This window comes from Phoxinus phoxinus (genome assembly GCF_949152265.1).
Source record: "Phoxinus phoxinus genome assembly, chromosome: 25".
NCBI classification, from domain to species: Eukaryota; Metazoa; Chordata; class Actinopteri; order Cypriniformes; family Leuciscidae; genus Phoxinus; species Phoxinus phoxinus.
In genome coordinates, this window is record NC_136900.1 from 9,093,690 (window position 1) to 9,112,620 (window position 18,931).

Genomic DNA, 18,931 nt, shown 5'->3' on the forward strand with positions numbered 1-18,931 from the left:
CACACACACACACTCTCTTTCTTGTCTCCAGTGGGCTCGACTCACTTGCCGTTCTTGAAGTCTCCTGACTGCAGGCGGCTTTGCACCGTCTGCCACCTGCCGGCTTTAATGCCCCCCGTCATCATGTTCCTCACGCTGTCACTGCGGGACGGCCCCCCTCCGTCCCCAAATACACCCCCCACGGACCCTCTCTGGCCCCCGGGCACCGCCCCACTGAGGGGTCCGCCAGAGAGAGAGAGAGAAAAAGGAGGAAAAGGACAAACATTGGGAGAGAAGAAACGGTTACAGGGTTGGATAAATAACAATGATTTATCCCGTGAGAGTGTAACATGCGTGACCTCACAGCGAGCTACAAGACACAACACAAGTCACCCTGGGCTTTAAAGATGCAGTGAGAAGTGCAGATCCTCCTATAGGGGGCGTAGCAGAGCCTTACGAATGGGTTTACATTACAACGACCCTGAGGCTTCAAATAACCACGTTTGCTCTCCCGGTGACATGCGTCGCATTAATGATGACACCCGTAAATGTTGCAGACTTCATATAGACAAAGGGTTACTTTTGTCATCGGTGTTTCATAATCGTGGTCACCGGTTTGTGGACCTGGTGAAAGTCATCATGCAGTTATCAGGAGATTTAAGGAACAATGCCGGACCACTCAAACACAATACAACATCAACACCAACTACAACATCAAAACCAGCAGGATAAGAGCAAGAAGAGCTTTCAGTGACAAAGCTGGCAGCCGCAGATTGAATCAAAACCAGGTGAGGAATCAGATTTCAGAAAAAAAAAAAATATATATATATATATATAGGCTAGGCATATATTCTGACAATATTTATTCTCATGTTATGGTCAATAACTGATAAACGGCTGATATTATATAGTTTAAGGGTGAATTTAGGCATTACAACATAATAATGTACAGTATGAAAAACTGGATATTATTTTTGAGATTTGCTAAAGATTCCGTTTAAATTATTAGTGTAATTGCTTGTTAGTTGACCACAAATGTTAAAATGGCCAAAACTATTTGCATGCACAATTAAATATCCAAGTTTAGCCATATTTAGCAATAAAAAAAAATTGGTAACACTTTATTTTAAGGTGACGTAGTTACCCGTTACTACATGTAGGCTACTTAACACTAAATAAGTAGCACTAAACCAAATCCTAACCGTAACTCTAAATGTAGTAGCCTAATTAAGTACATGTAGTTAATTAATATTACTCAGTTCTTTTTAAATAAGTAAATAATGTAACCGTCACCTTAAAATAAAGTGTAACCAAATACTCTGTATATTTAGAGCCAATAGGTGATCTATTCTGCATCCCATGATACAAGATCCAAGCATCTAAAATATCTATACAACATGACTATAACTAAAGACAAACTGTCCTGACTACCAGGGGCGTGTCTAGAGGGGGGGCACGGGGTGGCACCGGCCCCCCCTGGAATATGATTGGCCCCCCCTGGTGCCCCCCCTCCAATCTCATTGGGTTAGATTTGCTGTCAACCTGAAAATGCCCACCGCACCATTGGACCAGAGCGCTGTCAATCACTGTTTGATTTGAGACTCGCGCGAACGCGAAGAAGAAGTGATCACAGTTGCGCGTTTTTAAGTCAGGAGGGAGCGCTGTCAATCACTGCTTGATTTGAGACTCGCGCGAAGAAGAAGCATAGTTGCGCGTTTTTAAAACAGGAGGAAAGTATGTAAGTTACACACTAAATATATTTTGAAATATCGAAGCTACAAGCCCAGTGTGAATTCCCGCACGACGCTGCAGTTAACAGTCATAAAGTGCGAGATAAGATTTAAATAGCTAAACTAAACTGCTATTTTAGATAGAAGTTTTAAACGAACAATAGAAACCATCAGTATAAGAAGTATCCAAAGCTCAGCTTTGGGAAAGGAAATATAGCTACAGGTCAGCATACTGTGCCCAGGATGAGACCTGGATAACATTTTACAATGTATTTCTATTTAACACCGATATACTGTATGTGTTTTCCTTGCTAATTACAGTGGATATAAGCGGAATTAAATAACACAATCACCTATTAAACATATTTCCATTATTATTGTATAAATATAGGCTAGGCTTTATTTGTGTACCTCAAATGTGTATAAGTATTGGAATAACAAAGACGGAATGGAATTGGAAAGCTGTAGTTATCCAATGTTTTTACCTTAAAACACCTTAAAATGCACATGTGTAGATCAAGAAAGACAAAAAATCCTCGGGGGGGCATGCCCCCGAACCCCCCTAGTAAGATCACCTTTGAGACCTCAGTAGGCTATTTAGAAATACGACCCTGGGTGAAGACCATTTGTGCAAAAATATTTCAGTACCCGCTCCCTCATTAATATCTTATGTAATTTTACTCCTCTAGTAAATGCATCTTGATTTAAGAATTTTTAGATATTTGGACTGGAAACAAGACTAAAATACTAAGTAAGAAAGGCATTTTTTTTTACAGTGGAAATTTTTCTGTGGAAAATTATTTCCCTTATAAGGGGTCCCTGGCTCCAAAAAGTTTGAGAACCCCTAATCCATGCAAAAAAGAAAAATGTAATACCATCTATATTAGAGCACGTGGCATTGCACAAGATTTTGGTGATCATGCTTAATATTTTCTAAACCAGTATTTATTTTCAGTTGAATTTTCTGATTGGCCCCCCCTGACTGGTTCTTGGTCCCCCCTGTGCCCCCCCATTTAAAATATCCTGGAATCGCCCCTGCTGACTACACACGACGCGACGCGCGGTAAAAGGTATATTTTCCATGTTAATCAGCGTTATTGTCCTAACCAGCCGCGACACGCGACGACTCTATTTTAGAAACGGTTTAAATTTTTCTGGAACAACAAACACAAAGTGTGGCAATGATAATCTCAGGCACTGTTTATGTGCTTTATTTAATGTGAAAAGCGTGTCATGTGACTTTGAATATCATTTAGTGCTCCAGCTTTGTAGCCGTAAAAGCAACAATGGATAATTCACCTCAGATCTTGAAATTAAAAACATGGAAACAAGAACGTTCAAACTATGAACAAAGTGTAGCCTATTCTTTGACAAAGATTGTTTTAGTAACTCAGTGGCCTATGTATTTTTAAATAATGTTTAAATGGTGTAATATTTGTGAATTTGATTATTTACTTATCCATTTACTTGCGAGTGCCGTCAGGATTGCTCTCTGGTGCCGTGCGCTCGCCGCGAGACTCCGCCCACACGCTGTTCTGATTGGCTGTGGGTTTTGATTGATTTTTGACTCATTTCGCAGTCACGTCGCTTCTAGTGTGGACATACACATTATTTGTCGCTGGAATCTTATCGAATCGCGTCTGGTTATTTGTCGCTGGAATCTTAACGCATCGTGTCTGATGGGTTAGGACACGGTGTAAAAAGTGTCCCAGGTGTGTTTTGCTTGAATCTGCGGCGTGCGTCTGAAACAGCAGAGCTTTAGTGCATTCACCCACACCGCTTTAATCCAGCAGGTCCACAGAGAAAGGAGAACCGAATCACCCGAGCCTCCGCGGATAACGTGTTTATTTCAAGTTCTCATTTTCTGAACCCCTCTGTACGACTGCCGCTGGTTTTCATGGACAAGCATGTTTAAACCATTTCTTTCTTTAGCGAAACCTGTCTGGATTAGGCCGGTGAGGGTTTACCGCTGCGAAGAATCAGGAGTGCTGGAGGGACACATCGAGGACAAGCCCGAGAAAGGTCAAAGCACAGGGCAAAACGGGGGTTACCACACCACAACCAGACCGTAACGGTCAACCCTCGACGGGAGCCTACGGCACTGAGGGCTAGACACCGTTCAAGAGCGCCTTTTGGTTTGATAGTTTGTTTCTTTACTGTTATTGTTGCTGTTCGCTGGATAGCTGAAGCTGGAGGGTTGTCCGTCTCCATGGTAACACCCCATGGGGGGAGGAGGAGGGGGGGGGGGCGTGAAAGGTTAAAGGTCATATGCTGAGAAGAGACAAGCAGGGCTGTAGGGAGTGAGGGACATTTAGGGTCCAATCTTGCAATTTTTGGGGTGAAACAAAACAGATTTGAATGTCAGGCTGTTGCTATGATTAGCATATATTGATAATATCCCTACAGTCCTGCAAAAGCTTAGTCAAGAATAAAATCTGCATAATGACTTTCATTCATATCACAAGGTTAAACGTGAAGTGTGCAATTTCTGTCACCACAGGACAGACTGGACTTACATTTGGTGCCGAAACTATTAAAATGTGTTTTTGTTAACTGAAAAAAAGCTGAAATGAAAACAATTATTATATTTTTTTTTCATTGAAATGTTGCATTGCCAACTAACTGAAATACAAAAGGTTTAAGTTGAAATAATAAAAACAAAAAATTTAATAAATTAAAGCTATATATATATGTATATATATATATATATATATACACAAAAACACATAGCAAATTGACTAAGACTTAAATTAAAATTAAATCTGAAAATATAAATAGAAAAGCTTATTCAAAATATTAATAAATACTATAAAAGCATCTAAAAATACAAAAATAACAGATGATATCAATAAGTCAGTAATTATTTTCATTTTATAGAAGATAACCAAATAATAGCCAATATTAAAAGTAAACAATTTTGTTAAAAAAAAGTTAAAATAAATATCAAATATCACTGGACATTAAAAATGACCAGAATGAAATATGATAAAAATTCCTTTTGAAATGCGTTAGAGAAAAAAAGTCACAAATATTAAGTGGTTAAACGATTAATTATAATACTTAAAGCTTTATGTTAGTGCTAAATGATAGCAAAAGTCGTGAAAATCTTAAAATAAGTTGAAAAATATCAGTAAGGGCAGAAAGTACAGTGATACACATAACTGATATGGTGTGGATATATTGTGCATATCCCTATAGGAGCAGAAACTACACACTTCATCTTTCACGTATGTTGTCTTTATCTTGTCATCTCGTCTGGTGTAATGGTACTGTATAATCCCATATATGCACATCACAATCAGATGGAGGATACTATGAGTTTGGCTTTATGAGTTCATTATTGCCATATCCTTTTGGAAAAGTGTGCTAGCGTACGGGGTGCGTCCTCATCATTACAGCCCTGCCAGGGATCGGGGATAAATGCTGGGTAACAGGTGAGATGCGGTACAGTAATATATGTGTGTTGTGTTAGTCGCAGCCCACAGTCCGCTCACTCACTCACTGACGCATACTGCACCCCAATACAACCAGTGCTACAACCAGTGCTAATTGCTTTTAAAGGCTTTATGCCTATATGTCTGGTTCGCTTTATGCAACTTCTAAAACTGTTCGCCAAACTGTAATATAAACATATTTTGTCATTTTTTTTATATATATTTCTTTTAATTGTATACAATATTCTCAATACATTGTGAGTTACAATATATCCACATATATATATATATATATATATATTGTAAATGATTGCATATGATTATATACCATTAAAAAAAAAAATATTACAGTTTGGCAAATCATTTTAGAATATTACATATACTGTATATATATATAAATATATATTATATATTTTATTATTATATATAATATTCAAATTATATTATAAGTTACATTTATATATATATATATATATATATATATATATATATATATATATATATATATATATATATATACCGGTATTTATATATTTATATATATATATATATATTTTTGTATTTTTTATTTTTATTATTTTTTATTATTATATATATTATTTAAATTATATTGTAAGTTACATTTATATATATATACCGGTTTATACATTTATATATATATACCGGTATATATATATATATATATAGAGAGAGAGAGAGAGAGAGATAGATAGATATATATACACATTTCACACATATAAACATAATAACAGCAATATAATATAATATATAAAAAAATGATTTAATATTAATTAATATATTGATACAAAACTAGTTAGCAGTGTTAGAGCTGGTCTGTGTGTATATATCTAGGCTATATCTATACATACATCAGCGAGAAACTGTTGACGGAGTATAAAGGAAACGATTATTAGTATTGTTCATACTTTCAGTTTTGCTTCTGGTTCTGTTCTGAATGTTAAAATAAAATACAAAATTATCGACCATACGAATGATTTTCATTAACATTTAATTTCGTGGTATCAATTTCAAATAAAAAATATATATAAAAAAAACAAGCATTTGGTCAGTTCACAGCATGCGTCAGTCAGACGGTGTTCCCCTGCCTATGGGCGGCTCTTGACCGGAATGACAGACTGGCAGCACAAATCATGGGTGCGTTTGGGTTCGGGTTAGGTGAGGTTCGGGTGAGGTATGAGTTGTGGGTCAGGGGTTTGGTGTCTCTTACCAGCCTGAACTGAGACTCACTTGAGTGAGAGGCGTGGATCTCCGTAAGGGGCATAAGGAGAAATGTTTAGTACAAACTCCTTGGGCGGGTATGAGCTCCAGCGCTGCTGCACTGAACTGCTGTCATTGTTATTCCAAAAGTCTCTGTCTAAATCACTGAAGAGACACACACACACACACACACACACACGTCAGTGGAACATGAGCGACCCATTTCATCCAGCGATCTACACACGGGCCATCTCCGGGAATCTCCTCTTCTGCGGGACAGGAGGGAGAGGAAGAAACTGAGAGGTCATAAAGGGCTGTCATCAGAAAAACACAGACCCAATGCATCCATAAAGCAGAGACGAGCAAGATTATTACACCTGTGAGTTCATTAGTTTATCAAAAATCAAAAGCGTAAGGGAGAGAAAGAGAGAGATGGACAGCTGTGAAGCATCACACGTTATCAAACACAATCTTAAGTGCTCTTCGTGGTGACAAACCATTAATGTGTTGCTAAGAAAGGAGACAACAAAGGTCAGAGGTCAGGAGAAATGGGTCGGGTGAACCTGGTATTGGGGGGGAAAGGTCATTTATGGTGAGTTATTATTTCAACAACAGCTTCAGGGAAAAAAAATGCAATGTGCAGTCCTTAAAAAAAAATGCAGATTTCCACAAGCACCTGCAAGCTTTAAATCCAGAGAAGTCATTAGTCTAAAACAGCAGCTGCAATGTCACGAAGCACAACACACACTTCTACCGGTGCGTGTCTCCGAGAATAACCGCCTCGTAAACAAGAAGACATGTGATCATAGGAAGAGGAAAACAGCGGAAGCTCAAAGATCCCGCGCCCTCGTTCCAGAGGAGAGAGAGATGCTTCCCTAATGAGTGCACTTAACTGCTCTCTCTCTCTCTCTCTCTCTCTCGCACTTGTGAAGGTTCTCCTTTCTTTCCTTTCTTCAAAGCAAGTCTAGACTGAAAAAACTGAACGGTGAATGAAATAAAATGGAAATCTTGACTTTTAGGCAGTGGGAATTTTCCAGGAGGCTGATAGAGCAGCATAAAAATAAAAAAAAAATTGCAGGAGGCATCTTATTTTAAAAACTATTTTAATTATTATTTCTGATATTGCATTATTTTTTAATATATTATTCTTCCCATTTTTAACATTATTTTAATAATATTATTTATGACTTAAACAATATTAATAAAGCAACATTTTATATACATATATTTTTTGCTGATGTGCTATTATTTATTATTTTTTAATGATATATATATATATATGGTATTTATGCTCCTGTACACAGATGATCTTTCTCTGATATCCAAAAATTAGTTTGATAATTAACGGTGTGTTTTAATCATTCTAATCAACAAACCAATGATTTTCAATAATGGTAAACGAACGAAACATATAATTTATGAACTCCCAGTGCTTTTTTCAAGCGTATTTTTTAATTGAAAAAAATTATGTAACTTAATTGCCTCACATATATAAATAAATAAATGTAGGCTACAAATTAAAATTCTCTGGGCCATCATGCTGTTACATTTTTTTCCCCTAATATTATTTACATTACTTATGCATCCAAGTTAGGCCCATTAGTAAGTTCATGAATTTGATCATTTTAGCTGCACTTTTGAGCCTCTCTTTCTTCCTCTGACGGACCGCCATTGCTTTAACGACTTCTGAAATTAATGATTTCCGTAGATTTAAAAAACACGTATTTGTTGTCTATGGAGAAACAGTGAAGCTGATTTCATATTTTCAGGCTTCGCTCCAACACAACGATCTTAAAAAGAAAAGACCCATTGAACGAAATGAAAGTCCCTGCACCTACTTGATGGCTTTTTTCTCTCCTCTTCCTCTTCCTGAATCGGGAGACCCGACGGACTCCACTCCTGGTTTATTCCTCTTCCCCTGAAACACACGGAGAGAGAGAGAGAGAGAGAGAGAGAGAGAGAGAGAGAAATGGTTATTCCCAGTCTCCTAATTAATCACAAGCTTCTCCACCTCCAACTTCTGTTCATCCAGCATTATTCCTTCTTCCCTCTCTCTTTCTCCTCCCTGATGCTTCGTTCTGATTGCTTAAATCACACGGTCCGTCCTAAGTCATCTCCATAGCAATTAAACCACACACAAGCCTCATATTTACATGGAAATAGCCAATTTAGACAGGAGCGTGTGGGAGAGACAGACTGACAGAAAGTGTCTTCTGAGGAGAAGGTGTTATTGTGGAAACCCTTCATAGACGTCACTGCTGTCCGCCTCTCCGCGACATAAACAACATGTTACAGGGAGTTTGTGACACAACCCACATTCAGTGCTAGATTTAAGGAGAGCTACGCAGGTTATGCAATCAACTGTTGAATTTTCACTATAATACATGAGTTTTTTGTTCTTGTAATGAGCATTAATTAAGGTGAGGACTTTTAAAGTTTCGTTTTTTTGTATTAAAATGCCACATTAGAGTTGTTTTACTGAATACAGTACATGACACCATCTTTACAGTGTAAATCTGTGGTGTTTTTAATGTGCTTTAAGACAAACAATGTGCAGATTCATAAATCAACACCATTGCTGAGTATTTCCTCATTAAAACTGCAGTGAACCAGAGACAGTCTCAAAAACACGGGTTGAAATCGCTGGTGTTTCTGACGTCACAAACTTCCTTGTAACCAATCAGATCAACGTGTGATCGTTAGGCTTGGGCATCGAGTATCGAGTAATATTGATTGGATTTTCCCGGAATCGTTCAAAAGTTTAAATTTCGATTCCTAGTTTCGATTCACAGTCTGCCGACCAAAATTTCGTTATTTCAAATGTAGGCGCGTTGCGCGTGGCAGGCGCGCTCATAATGTAAGAGACGCTGGCGCGACCACAACATTGCCCAACATCAAATGGCAAATGTAATGTAAGCGGAACGAAACTGAGCTACTCGTTATTGTGTGGTTGACGGACCGTTTATCAGTGTTTGGACCAATGCAGCGCGAGCCGATCTTGATCGAGCAGCACTGTTACTACACAGCGAGATCCAGTAAAGAAAGCATTTGAATTCGCTACTGAATAATAACATCGCTGCGAGATCTAGTGAGAAACATTCACATTTCTCCGCTATTAACGGATCAAACAGCGCTGACGTGGAAACCAGGAAGAAACATTGTGCCATGAATGAACTATTCAGTGTCCACAGATCAGCAACATTCACCATGGATTTACTGTAGTGACACTACTAACTGTAACCATGGAAGTTTGGCAGGAATAGTAGGCTATAATGCTTTCAAGTAACATTACGTCGGTTTTATTTTGACATTATGAATACAATTGCTGCCCTCAAATGTTAATCTGAACTAAAATAAACCTTTGTTTATAACTACTACAATATTATTTTAAATTTTGTCCAAGGAGCTGTTTTGTTTTATATGCTCCTAAGAAAAGTCAAGTAAAGCTCCATCATTGCTTAAAGTAAAAAAAATATCATACTTTATGATTTTAGTTTTAATAAAAATATAATTACCGAACTGTATCGAACTGTGACACAAGTGTATCGTATCTGTGAATTTTGTGAACCGTTACACCCCTAGTAAATGTGTTTTCATGAGGTTTTCAAAAATAAAGCTCTCTTGAGGAAAATGTACCCCTGTGAAAATATATTCATAATTTATCATATTTATAAGTTCATAGATTTGATATTTATATTGTAGTTGAAAACAGCCCTGTGAGAAATTCATAGTAAAGTTCAAAAAAAGTTCATAGAATTAAAATTGATGGAGAAGGTCAGACTATTTCCTTCAGAAAGACCGTTGGTCATTTAAAATATCCTAAAAAATTTTGCCCCTGCCTCTTAAAAGAATCGGAACCAAGAATCGTTAGGAACCGGAATCGAAACAAGGAATCGGAATCAGAATCGGAATCGTTCAAATTCAAACGATACCAACCCTAGTGATTGTCAACGAGTGGATCTCTGAGCTGAGTGAGTGAGTGGAGGGAGGCGGGGCTAATTTACATATTCATAGAACCGCGTATACTAAATGAGGCAAGGGTGTAGAGTTACATTCAAGCTATGTAAAGGCATGAAGAATTTTATTTCAAGAAGAAAAAAACATTTAAATATGTAATTTTGGTGATCAAAGATGAGTTTTTTTATTGACTAAAGGGGGACTTTAAATAAATGCAAGAAAAGAAGACCAATCATAACTCAGGATGCAAATAGAAGACCAATCAAAAAAGGAATCATATGCAAATATTGCTAAATTGAACAAATGTCCAACTTAAAATTTGTTGAGCTAACTTAAATATCCAACTTAACTAAACTAAACTAAAGCTAAACTTAATATTTTAAGTCAAGCACCAACACATACTTTTTTAAGTTGAAACAACACATTATTTCTTATTCTAATGTTGAATTTTAATTTATGATAAAAAATAACAGCAATAATTTTTTACAGTGTAAAAATGTTAATTAATGAATTCAATTCTCCTTATTAGCTTCTTCTGATACCTCTTTCTATTTTAAACCTCTAGACAAGGTTTTGACAAGTGACATTCAAAAGTAGTTAAAGTTAGTCTTAAACTTTTCTAGTTTAATTGATTGCAAGTGAAAACAGTACTTAAGGTATTCAAATATATACAGTAGGGCGGACATGACAAAGCGACTAGATCAGTCCCATTATAGTGTTATTTTACCATTATTTATATACTATTCATATTTCAAAGTAGTTTTTTTTTTTTTTTTTGTATCTAGTTCAGGTTTTGGTAAGTTTGTTATGTGCTTTTGTCATTTTTCTTAGTTTTGTTTTTACTCATTTAATTTATCCTTAATGAATTTTATTTAAATTTTAGTTTTACTCATTTTAGTGCTTCAACTTAGTTTATTTCAGTTAGTTGCCAAAGCAACCTTTCTAATTTCTGTTAAAGTTTTTCCATTTAATATTCATATTAGTATTAATTCTGCGATATTTCAATTACGTTTTTGAGAACGGGTTCTTATCAGTTTAAAAAAATAAAATAATAAAACCATATCATTTTTTTATATACAGGTCCAAGATTGAAGAAAGCAATTGTTAATAAACTGGAATCGTTAGTGGAATCGGAACCAATAAATGATAAACTTATGATTTCCATCCCTAGTGATGTAACATGATGAATTGCGTAATTTAGGAGCAGCACAATTTTGTAAAATGGCAAGTTACAACAATTTGTCATTTTGCTCTCATCCAGGACCCATCTGTGTGGTTACAGTGGAGACGGGTTTAGTGTAGTTAAAAACTCCTCAAAGCAGGATCTGTCCCGCAGCGCTTGCTGTCTCATCCCATTTCATCGCTGCGATCCTCTCGGCCATCGTCTGAGGAGGCCTGTTGGCTCAGAGATGGCTCTGGTTTGGCTAGTTCTGCCTGGCTCATCTCTGAGGATGTGTCCGGGGGTGCCAGGGCGGATCAGAGGGGTCAGAGGTCAGGGGTATCATTAGCGCTGGCCAGGAGGAGTGCGCAGCGATGGGGCGGGAGTTGAGACAAACTGCCTAAACTGTGCTCAGCGATTGGCCGAGGCTCCGGGAAACTCCCTGAGCAAGGACACAATCTGAATTCACTGAAGGTTTCGTCTTTTTCTAGATGTACCCAAGCACAGGGACGGGTAATTGCAAGAACAAAAGTCCCATTCAAAAATGTTCATATTAGTAAAGTGAACAGTAAAAAAATCCTTTATGTACCAATATATATATATATATATATATATATATATATATATATATATATATACTGTTTTTTTTGTTTGTTTTTTGTTTTTATAGCCTATATATACACACACACACACAACCGGCCACTTTATTAGGTACACCTGTTCAACTGCTCGTTAATGCAAATATCTAATCAGGCAATCACATGGCAGCAACTCAATACATTAAGACATGTAGACACGATCAAGACAATGAGGAAGACAGACAGAATGAGGAAGAAAAGTCATTTTGAACATGTCATGGTTGTTGGTGCCAGACGGGCTGCTCTGAGTATTTCAGAAACTGGACTACTGGTTCTACTGGGATTCTTTACGCATGACCATCTTTGCAGAGAATGATCAGAAACAGAGGAAATATTCAGCGAGCTTCAGTTCTGTGGGAGAAAATGCTTTGTTGATGTCAGAGGTCTGAAGAAAATAGCCAGATTTGAGCTGATAAAAAGGCAACAGTAACTAAAATAAGCACTCGATACAACCGAGATCTGCAGAAGAGCATCTCTGAACACAGAAGAGCATCTCTGAACACTGAAGAGCATCTCTGAACACTGAAGAGCATCTCTGATCTCTGAACACTGAAGAGCATCTCTGATCTCTGAACACTGAAGAGCATCTCTGAACACTGAAGAGCATCTCTGAACACTGAAGAGCATCTCTGAACACTGAAGAGCATCTCTGAACACTGAAGAGCATCTCTGATCTCTGAACACTGAAGAGCATCTCTGAACACTGAAGAGCATCTCTGAACACTGAACACTGAAGAGCATCTCTGAACACTGAAGAGCATCTCTGAACACTGAAGAGCATCTCTGAACACTGAAGAGCATCTCTGATCTCTGAACACTGAAGAGCATCTCTGAACACTGAAGAGCATCTCTGAACACTGAAGAGCATCTCTGAACACTGAACACTGAAGAGCATCTCTGAACACTGAAGAGCATATCTGATCTCTGAACACAGAAGAGCATCTCTGAACACTGAAGAGCATCTCTGAACATATAAGAGCATCTCTGAACATATAAGAGCATCTCTGAACACAGAAGAGCATCTCTGAACATATAAGAGCATCTCTGAACACAGAAGAGCATCTCTGAACATATAAGAGCATCTCTGAACACAGAAGAGCATCTCTGAACATATAAGAGCATCTCTGAACACAGAAGAGCATCTCTGAACATATAAGAGCATCTCTGAACACAGAAGAGCATCTCTGAACACAGAAGAGCATCTCTGAACACTGAAGAGCATCTCTGAACACTGAAGAGCATCTCTGATCTCTGAACACTGAAGAGCATCTCTGATCTCTGAACACAGAATAGCATCTCTGATCTCTGAACACTGAAGAGCATCTCTGATCTCTGAACACAGAAGAGCATCTCTGAACATATAAGAGCATCTCTGAACACTGAAGAGCATCTCTGAACACTGAAGAGCATCTCTGAACACAGAAGAGCATCTCTGAACATAGAAGAGCATCTCTGAACACAGAAGAGCATCTCTGAACACAGAAGAGCATCTCTGATCTCTGAACACAGAAGAGCATCTCTGATCTCTGAACACTGAAGAGCATCTCTGAACATATAAGAGCATCTCTGAACACTGAAGAGCATCTCTGAACACTGAAGAGCATCTCTGAACATAGAAGAGCATCTCTGAACACTGAAGAGCATCTCTGAACACAGAAGAGCATCTCTGAACACAGAAGAGCATCTCTGAACACTGAAGAGCATCTCTGAACACTGAAGAGCATCTCTGAACACTGAAGAGCATCTCTGAACACAGAAGAGCATCTCTGAACACTGAAGAGCATCTCTGAACACAGAAGAGCATCTCTGAACACAGAAGAGCATCTCTGAACACTGAAGAGCATCTCTGAACACTGAAGAGCATCTCTGAACACTGAAGAGCATCTCTGAACACAGAAGAGCATCTCTGAACACTGAAGAGCATCTCTGAACACAGAAGAGCATCTCTGAACACTGAAGAGCATCTCTGAACACAGAAGAGCATCTCTGAACACTGAAGAGCATCTCTGAACACTGAAGAGCATCTCTGAACACTGAAGAGCATCTCTGAACACAGAAGAGCATCTCTGAACACAGAAGAGCATCTCTGAACACTGAAGAGCATCTCTGAACACAGAAGAGCATCTCTGAACACAGAAGAGCATCTCTGAACACTGAAGAGCATCTCTGAACACAGAAGAGCATCTCTGAACACTGAAGAGCATCTCTGAACACTGAAGAGCATCTCTGAACACTGAAGAGCATCTCTGAACACAGAAGAGCATCTCTGAACACTGAAGAGCATCTCTGAACACAGAAGAGCATCTCTGAACACTGAAGAGCATCTCTGAACACTGAAGAGCATCTCTGAACACTGAAGAGCATCTCTGAACACAGAAGAGCATCTCTGAACACTGAAGAGCATCTCTGAACACTGAAGAGCATCTCTGAACACTGAAGAGCATCTCTGAACACAGAAGAGCATCTCTGAACACTGAAGAGCATCTCTGAACACTGAAGAGCATCTCTGAACAATGAAGAGCATCTCTGAACACAGAAGAGCATCTCTGAACACTGAAGAGCATCTCTGAACACTGAAGAGCATCTCTGAACACAGAAGAGCATCTCTGAACACAGAAGAGCATCTCTGAACACTGAAGAGCATCTCTGAACACTGAAGAGCATCTCTGAACAATGAAGAGCATCTCTGAACACAGAAGAGCATCTCTGAACACAGAAGAGCATCTCTGAACACAGAAGAGCATCTCTGAACACAGAAGAGCATCTCTGAACACAGAAGAGCATCTCTGAACACTGAAGAGCATCTCTGAACACTGAAGAGCATCTCTGAACAATGAAGAGCATCTCTGAACACAGAAGAGCATCTCTGAACACTGAAGAGCATCTCTGAACACTGAAGAGCATCTCTGAACACAGAAGAGCATCTCTGAACACTGAAGAGCATCTCTGAACACTGAAGAGCATCTCTGAACAATGAAGAGCATCTCTGAACACAGAAGAGCATCTCTGAACACTGAAGAGCATCTCTGAACACTGAAGAGCATCTCTGAACACTGAACACTGAAGAGCATCTCTGAACACTGAAGAGCATCTCTGAACACAGAAGAGCATCTCTGAACAATGAAGAGCATCTCTGAACACTGAAGAGCATCTCTGAACACTGAACACTGAAGAGCATCTCTGAACAATGAAGAGCATCTCTGATCTCTGAACACAGAAGAGCATCTCTGAACACAGAAGAGCATCTCTGAACACAGAAGAGCATCTCTGAACAATGAAGAGCATCTCTGAACACTGAAGAGCATCTCTGAACACTGAACACTGAAGAGCATCTCTGAACACAGAAGAGCATCTCTGAACACTGAAGAGCATCTCTGAACACTGAAGAGCATCTCTGAACACTGAAGAGCATCTCTGAACACTGAAGAGCAGAGCATCTCTGAACACTGAAGAGAAGAGCATCTCTGAACACTGAAGAGCATCTCTGAACACAGAAGAGCATCTCTGAACACTGAAGAGCATCTTTGAACACAGAAGAGCGTCTCTGAACACTGAAGAGCATCTCTGAACACTGAAGAGCATCTCTGAACACAGAAGAGCATCTCTGAACACTGAAAAGCATCTCTGAACACAGAAGAGCGTCTCTGAACACTGACGAGCATCTCTGAACACAGAAGAGCATCTCTGAACACTGAAGAGCATCTCTGAACACTGAAGAGCCTCTCTGAACACTGAAGAGCATCTCTGAACACAGAAGAGCATCTCTGAACACTGAAGAGCATCTCTGAACACTGAAGAGCATCTCTGAACACAGAAGAGCATCTCTGAACACTGAAGAGCATCTCTGAACACAGAAGAGCATCTCTGAACACTGAAGAGCATCTCTGAACACTGAAGAGCATCTCTGAACACAGAAGAGCATCTCTGAACACTGAAGAGCATCTCTGAACACTGAAGAGCATCTCTGAACACTGAAGAGCAGAGCATCTCTGAACACTGAAGAGCAGAGCATCTCTGAACACAGAAGAGCATCTCTGAACACAGAAGAGCATCTCTGAACACTGAAGAGCAGAGCATCTCTGAACACTGAAGAGAAGAGCATCTCTGAACACTGAAGAGCAGAGCATCTCTGAACACAGAAGAGCATCTCTGAACACTGAAGAGCATCTCTGAACACAGAAGAGCATCTCTGAACTCTCAGCAAACTGAGGCTACAATTCACACGTAGTCATCAAAACTGGACAGTAGAAGATTGGGAAAACATTGCCTGGTCTGACGAGTCTCCATTTCTGCTGGGTCATTCAGATGGTAATTTGGCATAATCAACATGAGAGCATGGATCCATCCTGCCTTCAGCGGTTCAGGCTGCTGGTGCTGTAATGGTATTTTCTTAGCACACTTTGGGTCCAATTTTTAGTTCCAATTGAACATTGTTTAAACGCCACAGTCGACCTGAGTATTGTTTCTGACCATCTCCATCCCTTTATGACCACAGTGTTTTCATCTTCTGATGGACACTTCCAGCAGGAGAACGTACATGTCAAAAAACTCAAATCATCTCGAACATGATGGGTTCACTAAACTCAAACGGCCTCCACAGTCACCAGATCTCAATCTAATAAAGCAGTTTTGGGATGTGGAGGATCTGGAGATTCACATCATAGATGTGCAGCGACAAATCTGCAGCGACTGCGTGATTCAACCACTCTACGCCACAAAGTATTAATCCAGTTCTGAAGGCAAAACCAGTCTAAGGTGGTCTACCATCTCTAACCAGCTTACAGAAGCTTGGTCTACCAGGCAAAACTAGAAGTTAGTCCATCTGACCAGCTAATGTAAAGCTATAGTTAAAAGCTGGTATTTTGCAGCAGGATTCTCATATTCCAGACATCTCAGTCGGCTCCAGAGTCTGACACACTGATTTAAACGAAAAAGGACAGTCCAAAAAACACCCAGATGTGCAGAGCAGCACACACACATGAGTCAGTAAGCCAGAGGGGGCATCAGTGAAACACACACACACACACACACACACACACACACACACACACACACACACTCATTCTAATTACTACTGACTAACCCCAGAGACAATATAAGAAAGAGAAGACAGGATACTCATAGAAAAATGAATGGAAAGTATTGTAATGCTTAATAAAGCTGAAGGAATGCACATGAAATGTCAATGCTTATTTGAAATATAGAGTGCAACAGTGCCAGCACACATTTTTCAGCAACACATTTTTTTTTCTATTTTTTTTTCCCATAGGAATTTACAAAAAGTCTCTATTAAAGCTATGAACCAAGCCAACGAGCTACGAGGTCAATCACAACATTACAAACTTTGATTTGACGCAATAAAGTACTTGAAAATCTGATAAAATCTATCCCATGAAGCATTGCGAACAGCATAATCAAATTAAAAAACGATGGAGAAATATAAAAATATAACAATCTATTTTAAATTCAAATATATATATTTAAGTATTTTGAGAACGTAGAGAGACATTACGTCATTCATGGTGCTTCTTTTTGGAGCAATTTTGTGCGTTGCTTTTTCCGACTCTGATTGGTGGAATTTCTGCACAGCATCATGGGTAATGTAGTTTTTCACCACAATACGGGCTGATGGCTTCAACAGAAGCTGATTAACAACCTCTGAACTCACAGTAGTCTGTCTTTAACGGCTTATAATTTCTCGTTAAAAATCAATTTCCCTATGGAGAAAATTAACGTCGTTTTTACTTCCAGTTTCACTCTATTATGAAATAGTCTTTTTTAAAATAAATAAAATATGCACCAGACCAATAAAAAACTAACTATCTGCTCTTTGGGCTGGATTTTCCAGCATATTATATAACATGGTAGTTCAAAGATTACCATGATATTAGCATACAGTAATAGCTGTGTCCAAAACCATCATGTCCTCAGTAACCTTGACACCACATAGTACTAGTTCACCTTGAAACAGAATCCAATAAGCAATTTAGAGCACATGGATCAATAACCCAATTAAAAGCGAACTTAACAGACCATTTAAAGACAAACAGGACACGCAGTGAGATGCTTTAGAGCGTTATTAGCCGTGAAAGTGTAAAGCGTGTTCAACTAAATGCCCTCAAAGACTGATTAGATATGCAAATACATACATATATGTTCATGCACAGAAGTAGCCTGACCCCGATATTCAACGAAACGTTACAAAGAAACGCTGACTAACTCAAAGATCACTAAAGAGAGCTATGAAATACTGTAATTTTCCTATATAGTTTTTGTCTTACAAAATAGTAATGTGGTAGTGCCGTATCATAATGATGGTAATATCATGGTACTCTGATAAATACTGTGGTATTCGATACTGTATACCTTGAAAGTATTTCAAATAATACAAGAGTATGACCATCATTGAAATTGGTACAATGAACAAAAGAACATGGTCATCATACCATGGTCAGGAGACCGAATTCAATTAGCAATTTAAATCACATTGAAATCAATACACTAATTAAAAAACACCTTGACATGTAAGAGTGACACAGATGCATGAACATGAACAACTAGATGTCCTCAAAGGCTGATTCAATATTCTAATACATACATGTTGCTTATACACTGCAACTACATAAAACAAATAATGCTTAAAACAAAAATGCAATATCGGTAATAACATTTTTATATTTTAAAATTATTTAAAAAATAAAATAATTTAAGATGCATATATTAATCGGAATTGTAAATTTAAGAAATATGCTTCTAAAAGATGTAAAATAAGGCAAAAATCCAGATGAAGAACATTTTGCATTATATGTAGCATTT

At 38.3% G+C, this 18,931-nt stretch overlaps 1 protein-coding gene across 1 annotated transcript in view; it reads right to left on the reverse strand.

Annotated features, from left to right (window-relative positions):
- Positions 1-18,931, reverse strand: part of syt7a (synaptotagmin VIIa) — a 124,688-nt gene that overhangs the window by 38,586 nt on the left and 67,171 nt on the right. Inside the window, exons 3-4 of the mRNA XM_079602805.1 lie at positions 8,200-8,279; positions 6,392-6,526 (exon numbers count right to left, since the gene is read on the reverse strand). Coding sequence (XP_079458931.1) covers positions 6,392-6,526; positions 8,200-8,279 — 215 coding nt within the window. The remainder of the gene's footprint in view (positions 1-6,391; positions 6,527-8,199; positions 8,280-18,931) is intronic.